Source organism: Vulpes lagopus, chromosome 2, assembly GCF_018345385.1.
Source record: "Vulpes lagopus strain Blue_001 chromosome 2, ASM1834538v1, whole genome shotgun sequence".
In the NCBI taxonomy this organism is placed as follows: Eukaryota; Metazoa; Chordata; class Mammalia; order Carnivora; family Canidae; genus Vulpes; species Vulpes lagopus.
In genome coordinates this window covers 27,258,293-27,274,800 of record NC_054825.1, presented here as the reverse complement: position 1 = coordinate 27,274,800, position 16,508 = coordinate 27,258,293, and the positions used below count along the sequence as shown (strand labels likewise).

The 16,508-nt window shown below is 36.5% G+C and overlaps 1 protein-coding gene across 1 annotated transcript in view; it reads left to right on the top strand.

Moving 5' to 3' along the window:
* BTRC (beta-transducin repeat containing E3 ubiquitin protein ligase) overlaps positions 1-16,508 on the top strand; it is a 187,163-nt gene that overhangs the window by 53,443 nt on the left and 117,212 nt on the right. The window contains exon 2 of the mRNA XM_041743542.1: positions 15,246-15,353. Coding sequence (XP_041599476.1) covers positions 15,246-15,353 — 108 coding nt within the window. The remainder of the gene's footprint in view (positions 1-15,245; positions 15,354-16,508) is intronic.

The window sequence follows — 16,508 nt, the reverse complement described above, 5'->3', positions numbered from 1 at the left end:
ACACTTCCTGAAATAATATTCTACTTCTCATGTATTTCCATTTTCTTCTCCTATTCTTATTATTTTCATACATATTATGAATATCATAATTCATTGTTCAAATTATTTTAAAAATAAATTTTAAGGATTTAAAAAATATTTACTTACAGAAAAATGAAATATTTGCTGATATTTAATATTCCTGGCAATTTTCATGTACTTAATATATTTCATATATTTTTAAAAATTTATTTAAATATTTGAGAGAGTGCACACATGAGTAGGGAGAGGTGGGGCAGAGAGAGAGAAAGCAGACTCCCTACTGAGCAGGGAGGCCAATGTGGGGCTCGATTCTAGGACTCGGAGATCATCACCTGAGCTGAGCTGTAAGCAGATGCTTAACCAACTGAGCCACCCAGGTACCCCCATATACTTTTTAAAACTTAAGTATAATAGCATACCGTGTTATGTTGGCTTTAAGTGTACAATATAATTCAAAATTCTGGGCATTTCTCCACCCTCATCAAGATAAATATACTTTTAATTCCCTTTATCTTTTTCACCCATTCTTCCACCCATCTCCCCTTTGGCAGTCCAATTTGTCTCCTTTTTCCTTTGTTTATTCATTGTTTTGTTTCTTTAATTCCACATATGAGTGAAGTTTATGATACTTGTCTTTCCCTGATTTGTTTCACTTAACATTATACTGTCTAGGTCCATCTACATTTTTGCAAATGGCAAGATTTCATTCTTTCTTATGGCTGAGTAATATTCCATTGTATGTGTATACTGCATCTTTATCCATTCATCTATCGATGGACACTTGGGGTGCTTCTACATCTTGGCTATTGTATATAATGCTGCTATAAACATAGGAGTGTATATATCTTTTTGAATTAGTATTTCTGTTTTCTTTGGGTAAATACCAAGCAGTGAAATTACTGGATCATATGGTGCTTCTATTTAAATTTTTTTTTTTCTATTTTAAAATTTTTGAGAAACATCCATACTGTTTTCCACAGTGGCTGCACCAGCAGTGCACAGGGTTCCTTTTCCTCCATGTCCTCATTAATAGATTGTATCTAGTATCCTTTTCCAAATATATTTTATGCTTCCTTCCTCCCCCAATTTGCTTTATGGAACATCAGTTATTGGTATGTTGGATCACTTAATTATTTTCCACAGGTCATTGAGATGTTTAGTTTTTTCCAGTTTTTTTTTCTTAGTGCTTTATTTGGCATATTGCTATTTCTTCAATTCAAGTTCACTGATCTTTTCTTCTATAGCTGTTAATCCCATCTCGTGAAATTATCATTTTAGACATTGTGGGGTTTTTTCCCTGGAAGTCATATTTCATTCATTCTTTTATATCCTACGGTTCCTTTCACTATCATTCATTTTATAATAGGTATTTTAATATTTTGGTCTGCTGATTATGTCATCTGTGTTCTTTCTGGATCTGCTTCTGTTGATTTTCTTCCTGATTATAGGTCAGATTTTATTGCTGCTTGTTTCATCTAGTAATTTTAGATTTAGACATTGTGTACATTACATTATTTCAGTGGGGAGTTAAGCTTCTTTTTTTTTAATAATAAATTTATTTTTTATTGGTGTTCAATTTGCCAACATACAGAATAACACCAGTGCTCATCCCGTCAAGTAGTCAAGTGCCCCCCTCAGTGCCTGTCACCCATTCACCCCACCCCCCGCCCTGGGAGTTAAGCTTCTTACAGATCAGCTTGATGCTGTTGTGGCTTGATTTTAACCTTTAGTAAGGTAGGTTTAATGTAACCTTTATACTTGTGTCATTTATCCCTATAAGTGATGTGTGAGCTTTCTGGGTCTCCTGTTTGAATGTCCCAGGTGTTTAGCTAGGCTTCTGCAGTCTGACTGGTCAGAACAGAGGAAAGTTCCCCAGCTCTGTGTGGATTCTAGGAGTTTTTGAGCTTATATTCCTTTATTGTTCTTTGCTTGGCCTTATAGAAGTTCACCTTATGCAAACAGGACTTAGTGTTCAGAAACAGACTTAATGTTTAGATATCTGAAGCTTTTTTGTACATAATCCATTCTCCTGTACTCTGCCTCACCAATTCTTGTCTCTTTCATCTCCCCAAATCCTATTCTCTACTTCCTCAATAAATGGCCCTATTTTGCTCTGCTTGGATTCCCCCTTTCTTGTGCTATAGACTGGGAAATGCGTTTAAGTATAAGACTTAAGATGCTTATGAGGGTCATCTCAATTATTTCCTGTCTTTCAGGGATTACACTCTGACATTGCCTGTTGTCCAGTGTCTTCAAATATGTGTTTCGCATATTCTGTCCAATTTTCTTGTCCATGATGGGAGGCCAATTTTGATATTAGCTTACTACCTTATGGTGGAAGCTGAAATCTAATATACTTTTACTAAGAGTTCTTATTTTATTTAAATTTAATGTACTGGAAGTTCTCACTTTACATTGTTCTGATATGCACAAATTTCAATTACTACAGCTAAATAACACTGCCTCCCCCCCCCCCCCCAAACACAGCTCAAATTTCACTTTTTGGTTTTTAGCTGATTTTTGTAAAGTACAAACTTCATTGCTAGCTCTTCAGTGTGCCAGTCACTATGGGCAAAACAGATGCACATCATGATCAGTCACTTCTTCCAAAGTCTGTTGTTAATTAGTCACTGCACATCTGCTATTAAGTTTATGCACAGACAACATGAAATATAGTTGTGTTGTCTCCTCTCCTAGTGTTAAATCCACTAGATATTTTACAAAAATGGATAATCAAAGGGGCAGTTGGCCACAAAGAAGAAACAAAGTAACAAAAAAAGTAATAATAGTTTTAACTGAAATTTGAGATGAAGTTATGGAATCAAAAGAAATAGCTGACCGTGGAAATGTTGATACTGACACCATCTGATAGACTCTAGATATGCAGCTAGAGGATCTTAGTGAGTGAACTTACTAACCTAAATGAGGAAAGTGGTGTGACAAAAAGATGAAAATGTCCCAGAGGAAAAACTTCACATTAAGTGCAAAAAAATTTTATATTAAAGGAGCTCTTCAGGATGTTTCACATCATTGAAAGTGTGAAGGTTGAAGCTAATCAAACCTAGAGTGACAGTTGGCCAAGGCATAGAAATGATGTTTGCTTTTCATGTTTGTAGAGATTCTTAACTCTATGGCTTGATTATTTTCATCAGGTTTTGAAAATTGTTAGTATCTCCTTAAAGGTTGCTTATGCCCTATTTTTTTCTTTATTATTCTCTTCTAGAAATCCAAATATGCATATGTTTACTTTTCAGAGTGTCACTTATTTTTTTTTTAATTTTTTATTTATTTATGATAGTCACAGAGAGAGAGAGAGAGGCAGAGACACAGGCAGAGGGAGAAGCAGGCTCCATGCACCGGGAGCCCGATGTGGGATTCGATCCCGGGTCTCCAGGATCACGCCCTGGGCCAAAGGCAGGCGCCAAACCGCTGCGCCACCCAGGGATCCCCAGAATGTCACTTATATGTTTTATAGTCTTTTCAGTATTTTTCTATCCTTATCTCTGTTTCAATTTACTGGTTTTTCTGCTGACCTATCTTTTTGTTCACTAATTCTCACTTGTTTCTAATCTTCTCTCTCTCTCTCTCTCTCTCTCTCTCTCTTTTTTAAGATTTTATTTATTCATGAGAGACACAGAGAGAGAGAGGCAGAGACATAGGCAGAGAGAGAAGCAGGCTCCATGGGGAGCCTGACATGGGACTTGGTCCTGGGTCTCCAGGGTCACGTCCTGGGCCAAAGGCGGCGCTAAACTGCTGAGCCACCTGGGCTGCCCCAATATCTTTTTTGAGAGAGAGAGAGAGAGTCAGTTGTGGGGAGAGAGGCAGTGGGAGAGGGAGAGAGAATCTTAAGCAGGCTCTACACCCAGAGCAGAGCCTGACACAGGGCTTGATCTCTGAGCCTGAGATCGATCTCTGAGCCAAAATTAAGTCGGTGGCCGACTGAGCCACCCATGTGCCCCTCATCTTGAATGTCTTAAACATGGTTGTTTTAAAGCCTATATTTAGGAATTCTAATACTTAACACTTTTGGGGACTTTAAAAATTATGTTAAAATGTACATAACATAAAATTTATTATCTTAATCATTTTAAATTGTACAGTTCAATAGTTTTACATTCACATTGTTGTGCAGCCAGTCTCCAGAACTTTTTTATCTTGTAAAACTCTAGACCTGTTAACAACTCCCCATTTTCTCCCTTCTAGCCACTGGCAACCAGCGTTCTTCTAAATTTGATTACTCTTGGTACCTTATGAGTGGAAATGTACAGTATTTTGCTTTTTCTAACTGGCTTATTTCACTTAACATAATGTTTTTAATGTTCATCCATATTGTAGAACACATCAGAACTTTTCCTTTTTAAGGCTGAATAGTATTCCATTATGTGTGTATATCACATTATCCATTTATCTATTGGTAGGCACTTTCTGGTTATTTGGGTCTGTTTTTAGTTCTTATTTCCAGGGGTTTTTTGGGGGGTGGGGTGGGGTGGGGTGACATTGTTCCCTTTTCTTTGAATTCTTGATACTTTGTATTGAATGCTGAACATTTAAAAAAATAAAAATGGTGGAGACTCTAGATGATAGCTTCCTTCAGAGGGTTTAATATTTTCACAGACATATCCCTTTGATTTGATTAAGGCTGTGTTATTTCTGATGCCTTCCCATGGTGTCAACTGAAAGCCTAACCTTTTTTCATCAGAGTACCTTGTCCTTGATGGGCTCTATATTCCAGTTTTTGGCACCTTAGTACCATGAGATTGCTGAAGTATGCTTTAAATTTGGTTTTTCAGATCTGACTCTCTGCATACAAAACGTAGGACCAAACAGCAAATATCCAGGGGGAAATTGCATATAGAATGCCAGGTTCACCACAATGCATTTCCCTTCTGCCTAGAATTTTGGCTCTTAAAGTCTTAAGTGCATTAGTTGTTCTCAGATGCCTTCAAACAGCTTTTTATATTCAGTTTTTATAGTTGTTTTCTGCATAAAATTTAGTCTGATAACAATACACCATAGCTGGAGGAAAATCCCAATATTATTTCCATTAATTAAATTTTAATATTATTTTAAAAACATTCTCAAGCTTACAGAAAAGTTGTAAGTAGAATGCAAATAACATTTTTCCCTAAATCATTTTAAGGTACAGACAAGATTTTTCATCACTCCTGAATTCTTTGATGTGTATTTTCTAACAAGGGCATTCTTCTACATAATCTGTTAATAATCATCAAAATAAGGAAATTAATATTGATACATGACTGTCCACTAATCTGTAGACCCTATTCAAGTTTTTCTAGCAATCCCAGTAAATGTCCTTTGTAGCAAAAGGATCTTCAGGATCACATGTTGCATTTAGTTGTCATGTCTCTTTAGTCTCTTTCAGTCTGGGATGGTTTTTCAGTCTTTCTTTGACTTTGATGACATTGACATTTTTGGAGACTATAGGCCCATTATTTTGTTTGGGTTTTTCTGATGCTTTTTTATGATTAGATGCAAATTATATATCTTCGTGGAATATCATAGAGGTGATGCTGTGTTGTTATTATATCCTATCAGATGACATATGATTTTAATTTATTTCAGAATTGGTGATATTAATGCTGACCACTTGATTAAGATGTCAGTCAGGTTTTTACACTGAAAGTTACTCTTTTCTCATTTGTAATAAGTATTTATGTGGTGAGATACTTTGAGACTATTCAAGTATCATGTTTCTCATCAAACTTTCAGTTTATTCTATTACTAATAGAGTCATGGGTTTTTATTTTACTCAGTGGCTTACTGTATTAGTTTGCTTTTGCTCCATACCAGATATTACAGATTTAGTGGCTAACAGTAACATGCAACATATGTCTATTATCTTGTAATTCCTTTGGTCAGAAGTCTGGGCATTGCTTATCTGGGTCCTCTGCTACAACGTCTCTCATAAGGCTGTAATCAAGATGTTGGCCAAAGCTGAGGTCTCATTTGAAGACTTGATCAAGGAAAAATCTACTTCTAAACTTAACATGTTTTTTTGGCAGAGTTTATTCTTCAAGGGCCACTGGACTGAGAGCCTCAATTCCTAGCTGGCTGTTGGCTGGAGGCCACCCTTAGTTCCTTGCCACATGGACTACTTGCCTCATTAAAATATCCAAGCCAAGATTGTAATAGTGTCTGTTAGCAAGATGGAAGTTACAATCTTGTGTAATTTAGAACGTATTAGGCTGTCCCACACTCAAGGGATGGGATTAAACAAGGATTATGAATGTCAGGAGGTGGGGATCATTGGGGGCCATGTTAGAGTTTGCCTACCACAGTTATTATTGTCATTATTTAATCCATTATTGTCATTATTTATTTTGATACTTAGTTTGTCCGAGATTTGTGAGGGCCTTTCATGCTGTCCCCTGTGTCATCTTGCTATGTCTCCATCATCCTTAGTACCACAAGAACATGTTCTGGCCTCATTTTAAACTTTTCCCTGCCCAAATCCTGGAATTAGCCATTGTTCTAAGCAGTTTAGAAAGTGTTATTTACTATCATTAAATGTATTCATTGTTGTTAGGGTGTTACTGTTACTGGGCTTTCTCCGTTGATAGAGCTGGGGAGTTTGTTTTGTATACAGGTATCCTCTGCTTTATACCACTTTGCTTTTATGAAAGAACTATTACAATAGTACCTGTTTTCACTAATCAAAAGATATCTGAAGAGGATTTTGACTTCTATGAAAAAAGGAGAAAAATGAAAGTAGCATTTAGTGTTTGTTTTGCAGTCATATGTTGTAGAGGCAGCATAAACCCTGAACAGTTAGAGTGGCACTGCTAAGCTCCTTCTCTCTAGAACTCCAGTCAGCATCTCAGCATCAAGTCTCCATAGCTTGAAATGTCTGTGTGAACATTTGTGCTTTATCTTCATTTATTTTATGTGTCCATTAGCAAGATATGTCCTAAGGTATTAGAAAATCTTAAGAGGTTATTTTTTGGGTCTGAAACTAAAAAATGTTTCCATATAAATAAAAGGCAATTCCTTCCTTGCTTTATGCCATTTTGGATTTTGAAAGTTTATATAGAAACACTGTATTTTTAAAAAAGATTTATATTTATCTATTTCAGAGAGAGTACATATGTTTGCACATGCTAGTGAGGGGAGGGGCAGCAGGAGAGAATCTTCAAGCAGACTGCCTGGTGAGTGGGGGGCTTGACTATAAGGCTCCCCATGACCCACGAGATCACAACCTGAGTTGAAACCAAGAATTGGATGCTTAACTGACTGAGCCACCCAGGCACCCCAGGAACCACTCTACTTTTGGAATGCAAGGGAAACCTGTATATGTGTATATGAATACACATATATCATTTACCTAGAAACTTCTATGTGTACTGTAAGCTTTGAATTCACAATAGTATCTTCAATTCTAGTTTAGTAGCATAGCATTCATTCTATTTTTCTTCCTTTCTGTATTTGTAACTTTTTTTTTTGATTAGGTGAGATCTTGCTCTTATTATCCTCAGTATTTGATCTATCCCCTTATTTGATCCATTCTCCTATGTAACTCATCTACTGTTGCTGGTAGAGTAGTCTTCATTCCCCACCCCATACTCTATGTGGGGAATGAAGTCAACATTAAGCATCTATGTGGATGCTTTCCTTACCCTTTTGGTTTCTGACTATTTATTTGCATTGGGCTCCTCTCCCACTGGATCTGAAACACTGTGTTGGACCACTGCTGCTCTACCATGCTTATCCCACTGGGTCTGAAACTCAGTGCTGGGCCAATATCTGTCCACTCTCAATGAATGTCTTCTGTTTACTTTGGGAACCCTGGCTGCCCTGCCCCCCCCCCCCCCCCCCCCGTCCTGCCCCCTCATCACATTCCTCATCATACTGCTCATTGCTATTCTGGTCGCCCATGGGGTAGCCTTCCTTATCCTTATTCCACTAGGCCTGTAGTACCCCATGCCAGGCCACCCTCTTGTGCAGATTTTTTTCCTCACCTAGCTTAGGCTCTGAAACTATGCCAGGCCTCTTCCCCCTCAGGGGGAACCTCACACCTCTTCCCTCTCAGGAGGAACCTCACACCTCTTCAACTCCAAAAGCCTGTATTGGGCAGGATAGTATATTCTTTTTCTTTTTCTTAAATTTTATTTATTTATTTTTTTTAAAGATTTTTATTTGTTTATTCATGACAGACAGAGAGAGGCAGAGGGAGAAGCAGGCTCCATGCAGGGAGCCCAATGTGGGACTCGATCCCGGGTCTCCAGGATCACACCCTGGGCTGAAGGCGGCGCTAAACCGCTGAGCCACCAGGGCTGCCCTCTTAAATTTATTAAAAAAATCTGCAGCTACTTCTACCATTCAGTTTGATGCCTATACTTAGCCTATACTCACTTAAATGTCTGTCAGATTGTTTTTCTTTTTCTTTCTTTTTTTTTTTTTTAAGATTTTACTTATTTATTCATGAGAGACAGAGAAAGAGAGAGAGAGAGAGAGAGAGAGAGGCGGAGACAAAGGCAGAGGGAGAAGCAGTCTCCATGCAGGGAGTCCGATGTGGGACTCGATCCTGGGTCCCCAGGATCAGGCCCTGGGCTGAAGGCAGGCACTAAACCACTGAGCCACCCAGGCGTCCCAAGATTGAGTTTTTCAAGTAAGAAAGGACACAAAGAAAGAGGAATCAAATGAAAAAACCAAAACCCTCACTAGTATTTTTATAGCAAATGCTTTTAACCTAGTACATTGCACCTTATGCAGAAACCAGTGATTCCCACACCTATATAATCCATACACTAGGCTTCTATCCAAGCTTTCATGCTAAGTTTTTACTGACCTACCAGAGTTGTATTATTATGTCACATTAATGACTTCTGAGCGAATCTAGCTCACTTTCCTCCCATTGTGTCTACGAGTGCTACCACCATCCTAGTCATTCAAGTTTGAAAACTCAATTATTTCTGATTCATCCTCCTTTCCTTATAGTCAGTTGGTTGTTAAGTCCTGTTAAGTCCTTTTTAAGTGTCATTTGTATTGGGCACTGTCCTAGGTACTCAGAATATCTAGTTCTGAATCCCATCTTTATTGCTTACTGGGTGCCTATCAACTTTTGTTAGTTTATTTAACCTCTCTGGATCTTATTTACCTTGCTAGATTGTTTTACAGGTGAGTAAGATGATTATGAAAGAGCTTTATTCAGTACCATTCTAGTAAGACCTTCCGGTCTGGTAAGATTGGTCTTAATAAAGTAACTGTTATTATTTTATCAGTATTTTTACTGTTCCATAAGTAAAAATTAGTTTCTTCTTTTTGGTATGTAGCTCTCAGTGATCTCTCATTTCTTTGTACCATTCTAGTAAGACCTTCCAGTCTGGTAAGATTGGTCTTAATAAAGTAACTGTTATTATTTTATCAGTATTTTTACTGTTCCATAAGTAAAAATTACTTTCTTCTTTTTTGTATGTAGCTCTCAGTGATCTCTCATTTCTTTTTTTAAGATTTTATTTATTTATTCATGAGAGACATACAGAAAGAAGCAGAGACACAGGCAGAGGGAGAAGCAGGCTCCATGCAGGGAGCCTGATGGGGGACTTGATCTTGGGATTCCAGGACCACGCCCTGAGCCAAAGGCAGATGCTCAACCACTGAGCCACCCAGGCGTCCCAGTGATCTCTCACCATTAAGCTCACGTTTATGGAGTATCTACTATGACCAGATACTGGAGATTAAAAAAGTTTTAAGGAATATGGTCTGGTGGAGGAAACAAATACGTAATTAATTTACATACAGTAACAAGTGCTACAGTAAAATTAAAGCCTGTGCCTGAACTTTTCTAATTTTTAATTAAACTAATATAGCAGCTATTGTTAAACACAATTTAGTATATTATTGTATTTTTCCTTGCAGTTACTGTTTGTGTTGGTTAATTTATTTCCCCAAGATAGATTATAAACTACTTGAGAACAAGTCTTTATATAGGTAAATCTTTGTGTTTGGGGGAGATAAACACATTGGGGTCTTCCATCATTACCATGTAGTCACTGTAACAACTCTTCCCAACTTGAGTTCACTCTCCCTTTAAAATGAAAATATTAATGACTCTTTGACAAGGTTTGTAATCATTAAATGAAATAATGTATTTAACGGATCTAGCACAGTTTATACCTGATAAGTTTTGGTTCTCTTCTCTTTATACTCCATGTGTATCCATTCTGGTAAAGAACAGTAAGTACTTGATGGATGAATTTATTGATTCTGTGGCTTGCAGTTCATAATGGCTTCCCCGAACATTTTGAAGTACAAGTGACATTCATGGAAGCCTTAGTTATGACATCACTTTTTTTTCTTTTTTTTTCTTTTGCATTCTTATTTCAATTTTACCATGACCTTGCACAATAAGGCTAAGCGGATAGGACTGTCCTATGTGACAGGTGGGAGTTTCATTTTTAAAGTGAACTAAATTGGGATTCTGAAGAGGCAATCATTGAATTTGAATAGATAGAGTCTGAATATATTACATGGCCTATGGAATACTATAGTTCTCTTGGCCTGACTTTTAGTTGATATAGTAGTGAAAAGGGAATTCTTCTATTCCATGGCTTAAGGATACATAAACTCTCAATGCAGCAATCTTTTTATTGTTGATTATTATAGCTTCTATTACTCCTAGAAGTTGACCAACAGGGACCTGAGTTTAGGAGATTTTGTCATTCAGCTTTCATATAGTAAATGCTGAGGCCAGCCCTTTGCCTGCAGGGCCCTCTGTCAGTGAAGAGGAACTGTGACTTTTCTCCAGGCAGCCAAGTGCGGGGAGGAGTCAAGGTTTTCAACTGTTCTCTGTGAAAATGAATTTGTACTGTTGAACCTGAAGGGCACTAGATAGTATATTCTTCTTGAAGCCCTGGAGGCCCTTTGTTGCAACATTTCAATCTCTTTCTGATTCTTCCAAGTAGTAGAAAACATGTTCAAGCATTTTTTAAAATGCTGTGTCTGATTTTCAAAAGCTAGTAAACGTATTCAATTGGATAATAAACTTTAGTTGTAATAATATAATCTTCAACTTTCTTTGATTTTTGCAAAGTAGAGTTAGTTTGGAGTGAGGTCAAGTGGGGAATGAGCTGACAAGACAGATTATATGCAGTGTAAGGCTGGATTTGTATAGGATGAAGGCACGTATGTGATATAAACTTGGTTGTAGCTTTTGAGATTGTGTAGGAGAAACATTTAAGGAATAGGTCATTCACAAGTCTTTTAACAGTTAATAAAAGTTAAATATTTAAACATGAAACTAGGGATCCCTGGGTGGCGCAGCAGTTTGGCGCCTGCCTTTGGCCCAGGGCGCGATCCTGGAGACCCGGGATCGAATCCCACGTCGGGCTCCCGGCGCATGGAGCCTGCTTCTCTCCCTCTGCCTATGTCTCTGCCTCTCTCTCTCTCTCTGTGACTATCATAAATAAATAAAAATTAAAAAAAAAAAAGATTACTGTTTAAAAAAAAAACCATGAAACTATAGTTGCTAGGTTACATTTTGGTTTAGAACCTGCTTTTTTTTTTTTAATTAAAATGTTTTTAGATATAGAGAGGAAACCTTAGAAATTTAAATATTTTGCAGCCTAAACTTTTGTGTGTGTGTGTGTGTGTGTGTGTTTTAAGATTTTATCTATTTATTCATGATAGACACAGAGTGAGAGGCAGAGACACAGGCAGAGGGAGAAGCAGGCTCCATGCAGGGGGCCTGACATGGGACTCGATCCCGGGTCTCCTGGACCACACTCTGGGCCAAAGGCAGGCACTAAACCATTGAGCCACCCGGGGATCCCAACTTCTGTGTTTTAAGTAGAAAACTATTTGTGCTTTTCATGTTAAAGGTAAGTTTTAAAGGGGATTGTGTATTAAACATGGGGAAAATAGAACGGATGTAGATCTTTGTCAGAAATTGATGAATCAGGATGTCCCTAAAATAAATAGAAATATAGAATAGTAACCAAAATGACACTACTTTCCACCCTGTTACTTCTTGCCCAAATTTCTTTTGATTTTCCCCTTCCTTTAGAAAATGCTCCTAAATGTGTAGAAGGGAAAGAGTTAGTAGTGTAGGGGTTATAGCCTATTCCATGAATTTTGTGATTATTTTTTTTCCTCAATGTTTTTAAGTGACATTTACCAGTATAGACAAGATTAATTGTTACAATCCAAACCAATTTGAAAATTGGTTTTTAAATTGAGCTATAATATATAAAATCTTATGATAATGTGCAGATCTGACTATATGCAAGCACAGTTTTCAGATCCACACCAATTGTCTTGTAATAATCGAAAATGCATCCTCTGTGTGGTGTTTGCAAGTTAATGCTATTTTAGAAATCACACCAGTATTTCTAGTGGCTTTCTTGGGTGTTTGTGGCTCATTATTGATTATAGTTTTATCTTGAAATTTTAGTTTAAGGGATGAGGTAAGTCCTTTCAAATTCTTAGTTAGGAGTGTTGATGGATGATAGAATGAATTGCATAAAGATGACCAATAGTAAGGAAAGAGATAGTAATTAATCAAGGACATACCGCAGCAATAACACAGGATCTAATATAAAATGAAAGAGATGAAATGTTGCAAAGAGGAATGTCTTAAAAACTTACCAAGGAGTGTTCACAAATATAAATATATTTAATAAAAAGAAGAGATTTTGCAGATGGCTTCAGTATGGCTAAAAGTATATGAGCCATCTACCTCTTTTGAAGGGAAGAGAGGAAGGGAAACTGTCTTCTTATGCCTATTGCTTTTTCTTTGTACCATTTCCTTTTTTCCTCTTCTGTATTTTCATTTTCTTTTTAAATTTATTTTCACTTCAATTCACTCCCCTACTTTTCTGAAATTCAGTCCCACCTTCAGAATGAGACTTTTCTTCTGCCTAACATCCAGAGAACTTTAACCAACTGCTTAATAATATGCAGTGTCTTTCATTAACCACAAGAGGAACTAACAACAATTTTTTTTATATTAATGATTTTAAACATAGAAGAATTTAAGTTTGAGAGAATGTCACTAGAATGGATTTTTGTCCCTTGTTCATTGTTCTATTCCTCATGCCTAGAACAGTACAAGGAAAATGCTCAATAAATCCTTGTTGAATGAATGACTAAAAACATTAGATTTAGAAATTTTTAACATCATTTACTTATAAAAATTATTTTAGCAAAGAACTTGGTGCTTCCAATGTAGAGCTGTAATAGGAGAACAGTGATTTTTTTTTTTTTCAGAGAACAGTGATTCTTAAGGAAAAAATTTTTTGTCCTACTCTCCCTTATTCTCCTATTGCCTTCTGACAACATGAGACTCTCTCCTGAGAACTACTGGATAAGACTGAAATTAGTATAAATAGTTCTAAGGAGAGTTGAAGTAAATGAGAGACATACATTGGCAGGGTAAAAGGGAGAAGGAAATTACAAGTTCACAGGATGGAAATAAGATGGGTATTTAAACAAAATACCAAGTTAGGTATTAGCTAGAGCACCAGGACCAATTAGAAGGACAGAGAAGGTGAGTTAATGTAGGCAGTAGGGAAAGATCGGATCAATAGAGTGCTTGGATTTCGTACAATAGATACAGGGAGCCATTATGAATTATTGGTGATAGTGACATGATAGTAAGGTGAACACAATTATTCTATTTAGCCGCTGTTTGTAAAATGGATTATAGCTTGAGGTGAAGAAACATTGGAAACAGTGAACAAAGTTAGGAGGTTGTTGTAGTAGTTTAAAGCAGTGTAGCTGTTGTGGTTGGTGTGCTATCCAGTAATGTCTTCAGCAAATAGCCTTCTTTGAAGTCTGATATCTCCACATCATGACCTAGGGATGCATGGAGGCAGGAAGAAGAGTTCTGTACTAAAGAAACAATGGGCCAGCATTCCAGTTCCTACTTCTCTACTTTTTAAATTCATGTTCACGGATACAAACTTCGATTTTTCCTGGGCATTAATCACCTTAACTTAAAATGAGGAAATAATGACCTCAAAGCAGGATCTAGACCAGATCATTTTTTTGGAGTCGTTTGTAGCACACTATCCTTAATATCAGTTATAGACAGTGTGAACAATGAATACCATATTTTGTTTCCTAATATTAATTTCTATAACTAGAACATTTTAAGAATAAAAAACTCCCATCATGATATTAAATATTTTAAGACTTAAAATTTCAATTTTAATATTATGTATATTGACTGCTATGTTTTAAAATATGTATTCTTGTTTTTATATGTGGTTTGATCAGGTATTTAGTTTATGTGGTACTCTTAGATTGTTGATGGATTAACCTTAGCTTGGGGAAAAAAAAAAACCTTAGCTTGGGATACATTTAGAGAAACTTGAAGAATGTAAAAATTCTTTTAAAAAGATGCAATGTTTTATAAGATTATAGGAGCAACAACACTAAAACTGTTTAGTGTTACTAGAAATCATTCCTACCTTTTTTCCCTAGTGAATACACTATATGTATACTTACACTCACACATACCTTTTTATTTAGAAGATTTTAATACCAGCAACTTTTTGGGGTTCTCTCTTTTTCTGTCCTTGTCACTTTTTCTTTCTTTCTTGTTGTTTTCCCTTCTGTTTGGGTTGCCCCCTCTCCTTCCCCAATCCATCTGGAAAGATGAAGAGGCAGCTGCTCTGGTAACTATGCATTTTGGTTAATGAATAGCAGACTAACAAGATACATAAAACATATGCAAACTGCAGAGTTAGTTGCTGTCAAAACTGTGGGGGTATAATGCGTTTTCTTTCCTTCTTCCCACCTTCTAAAACAAAACAAAACTTTCCTATTGTATTTTGCTTTCTAATTTAACCTTCCTAATAATGAAATTACTGTGAAGTGTTCCTTTTTCTGTTTATACAGTATTTCACCCTGTGGTGAATTTATGAGAGATGAAGTGTACAGAGGAAAAGAATTGATTAATTGGATTAAGAAGTAGATTTTCTTTAGACTCATACATAAAAGAACAGAGATAAAAATTTTTACTAAATATTTGTTTTTTTTTGACCTTTAACCTCCTTTCTTTCCCTTTGCCTTTTGGCTACTAGTGTCTCTTTCAAGGTACTCTCTGGGGTTAGGACTAGTAAGCAGTATGTTTCTTGAATATGTTTCTATCAGAAAGGCCAACTGCAACTGGAATATTGCATTCAGCCAAGCCTTGAAAATTCCTGTAATCTGTGCCATCCTGTCTCATACTGTCCCATCTCATAGTTGTCCTCTCTCTGCAGTGCTCTATGCCCAGGTCTCTGTGGCTGGGCTGCTCCAGCCTGGCGGACAGCATGCCTTCGCTGCGATGCCTGTATAACCCAGGGACTGGCGCACTCACAGCTTTCCAGGTACTTTCTCTGTCTCTGTGGGTTATTTGCGGGCATTAGTGTATGTCTAATTCATTAGTGTGTCCTCCTTTCCTATGCTTTACTTATGTTCACTTTCTCTTTCATATTGCCTGTATTTCACATCACTCAGTACTCCTTTAATGATTCATTTTTTAATGTAGACCCGGACTAATCCACTCTTAAGACGTTTTTATTATTGTAATTGGTTTGCCAGAATTGACATAGCACAACATGACTATTGGTTTTCATATTTAGTACAACTATGATAGTGAATTTTAAAATAATTTCAACAAATAGCATTTATTATGTAATGTTTGCTCTGGATCTACAGAAAGCCAATTAATGTAATTAATTTTAATTAATCACAACTAATTGAACACCTTCTTGTGTTTTTCTTATAATTATTAAAAATAGTGCTCTAATTCAGAGTGTCTCCTGGCTACTATCCTCCTTTATATATTTTGGGGTAAGATCTGCATTTATTTGTCTCTTAATTAACAGGTGTAGTTTCAAGGTAGAAAGGCCTTTTAAGACCTTTGAGTACAATATTCCTTGAAATAGTGCAGCTGGTCTTGCATGAACTGACAGATTCTAGTTTCCTTTAGTCTTTCTTAGAGGCAATTAGGACATTTCTAGGTTGTGAGAGAAATCGTTAGAGAGAATGGAACATTTGTAGAGAAAAATCTAAGAGCTTGATGCCCATAGCTTACAGATTTGGGTCTATATATAGTGATTTTCTTGGCAGAAATGTTATCTGTCCACTTGAGGTATTTCAATTTGTGTTTTAGCATTTGATAATAATACACGAGTTAACTTTTTGTTTGTTTTTAACCTATGTAGCTCATATTCTATTTAGAAGAATTTCAAATGCAAGCATTAAGCAAGCATCAGAGTGCTTATGACTGTAGTCTTAGTTAAAAGAGAGGAAATTAAGTATTCTACATTCCTGAACTGTGCTAACAATTGCTAGTCTTTAATGATACTATTTAGTGGTGATAATGCTAGGTACCTATTTCTGTTTGTCCTTTGTAAAACATGATATTGAACTTCCTTTGCTTGCTTTAGGAGATACAATATATGAAAATGCATTTAATATTAGTTAAATCAGAGCTTCTATACTGTCTTTGTGACTAGTATGATCTTGAGCAAGTCATT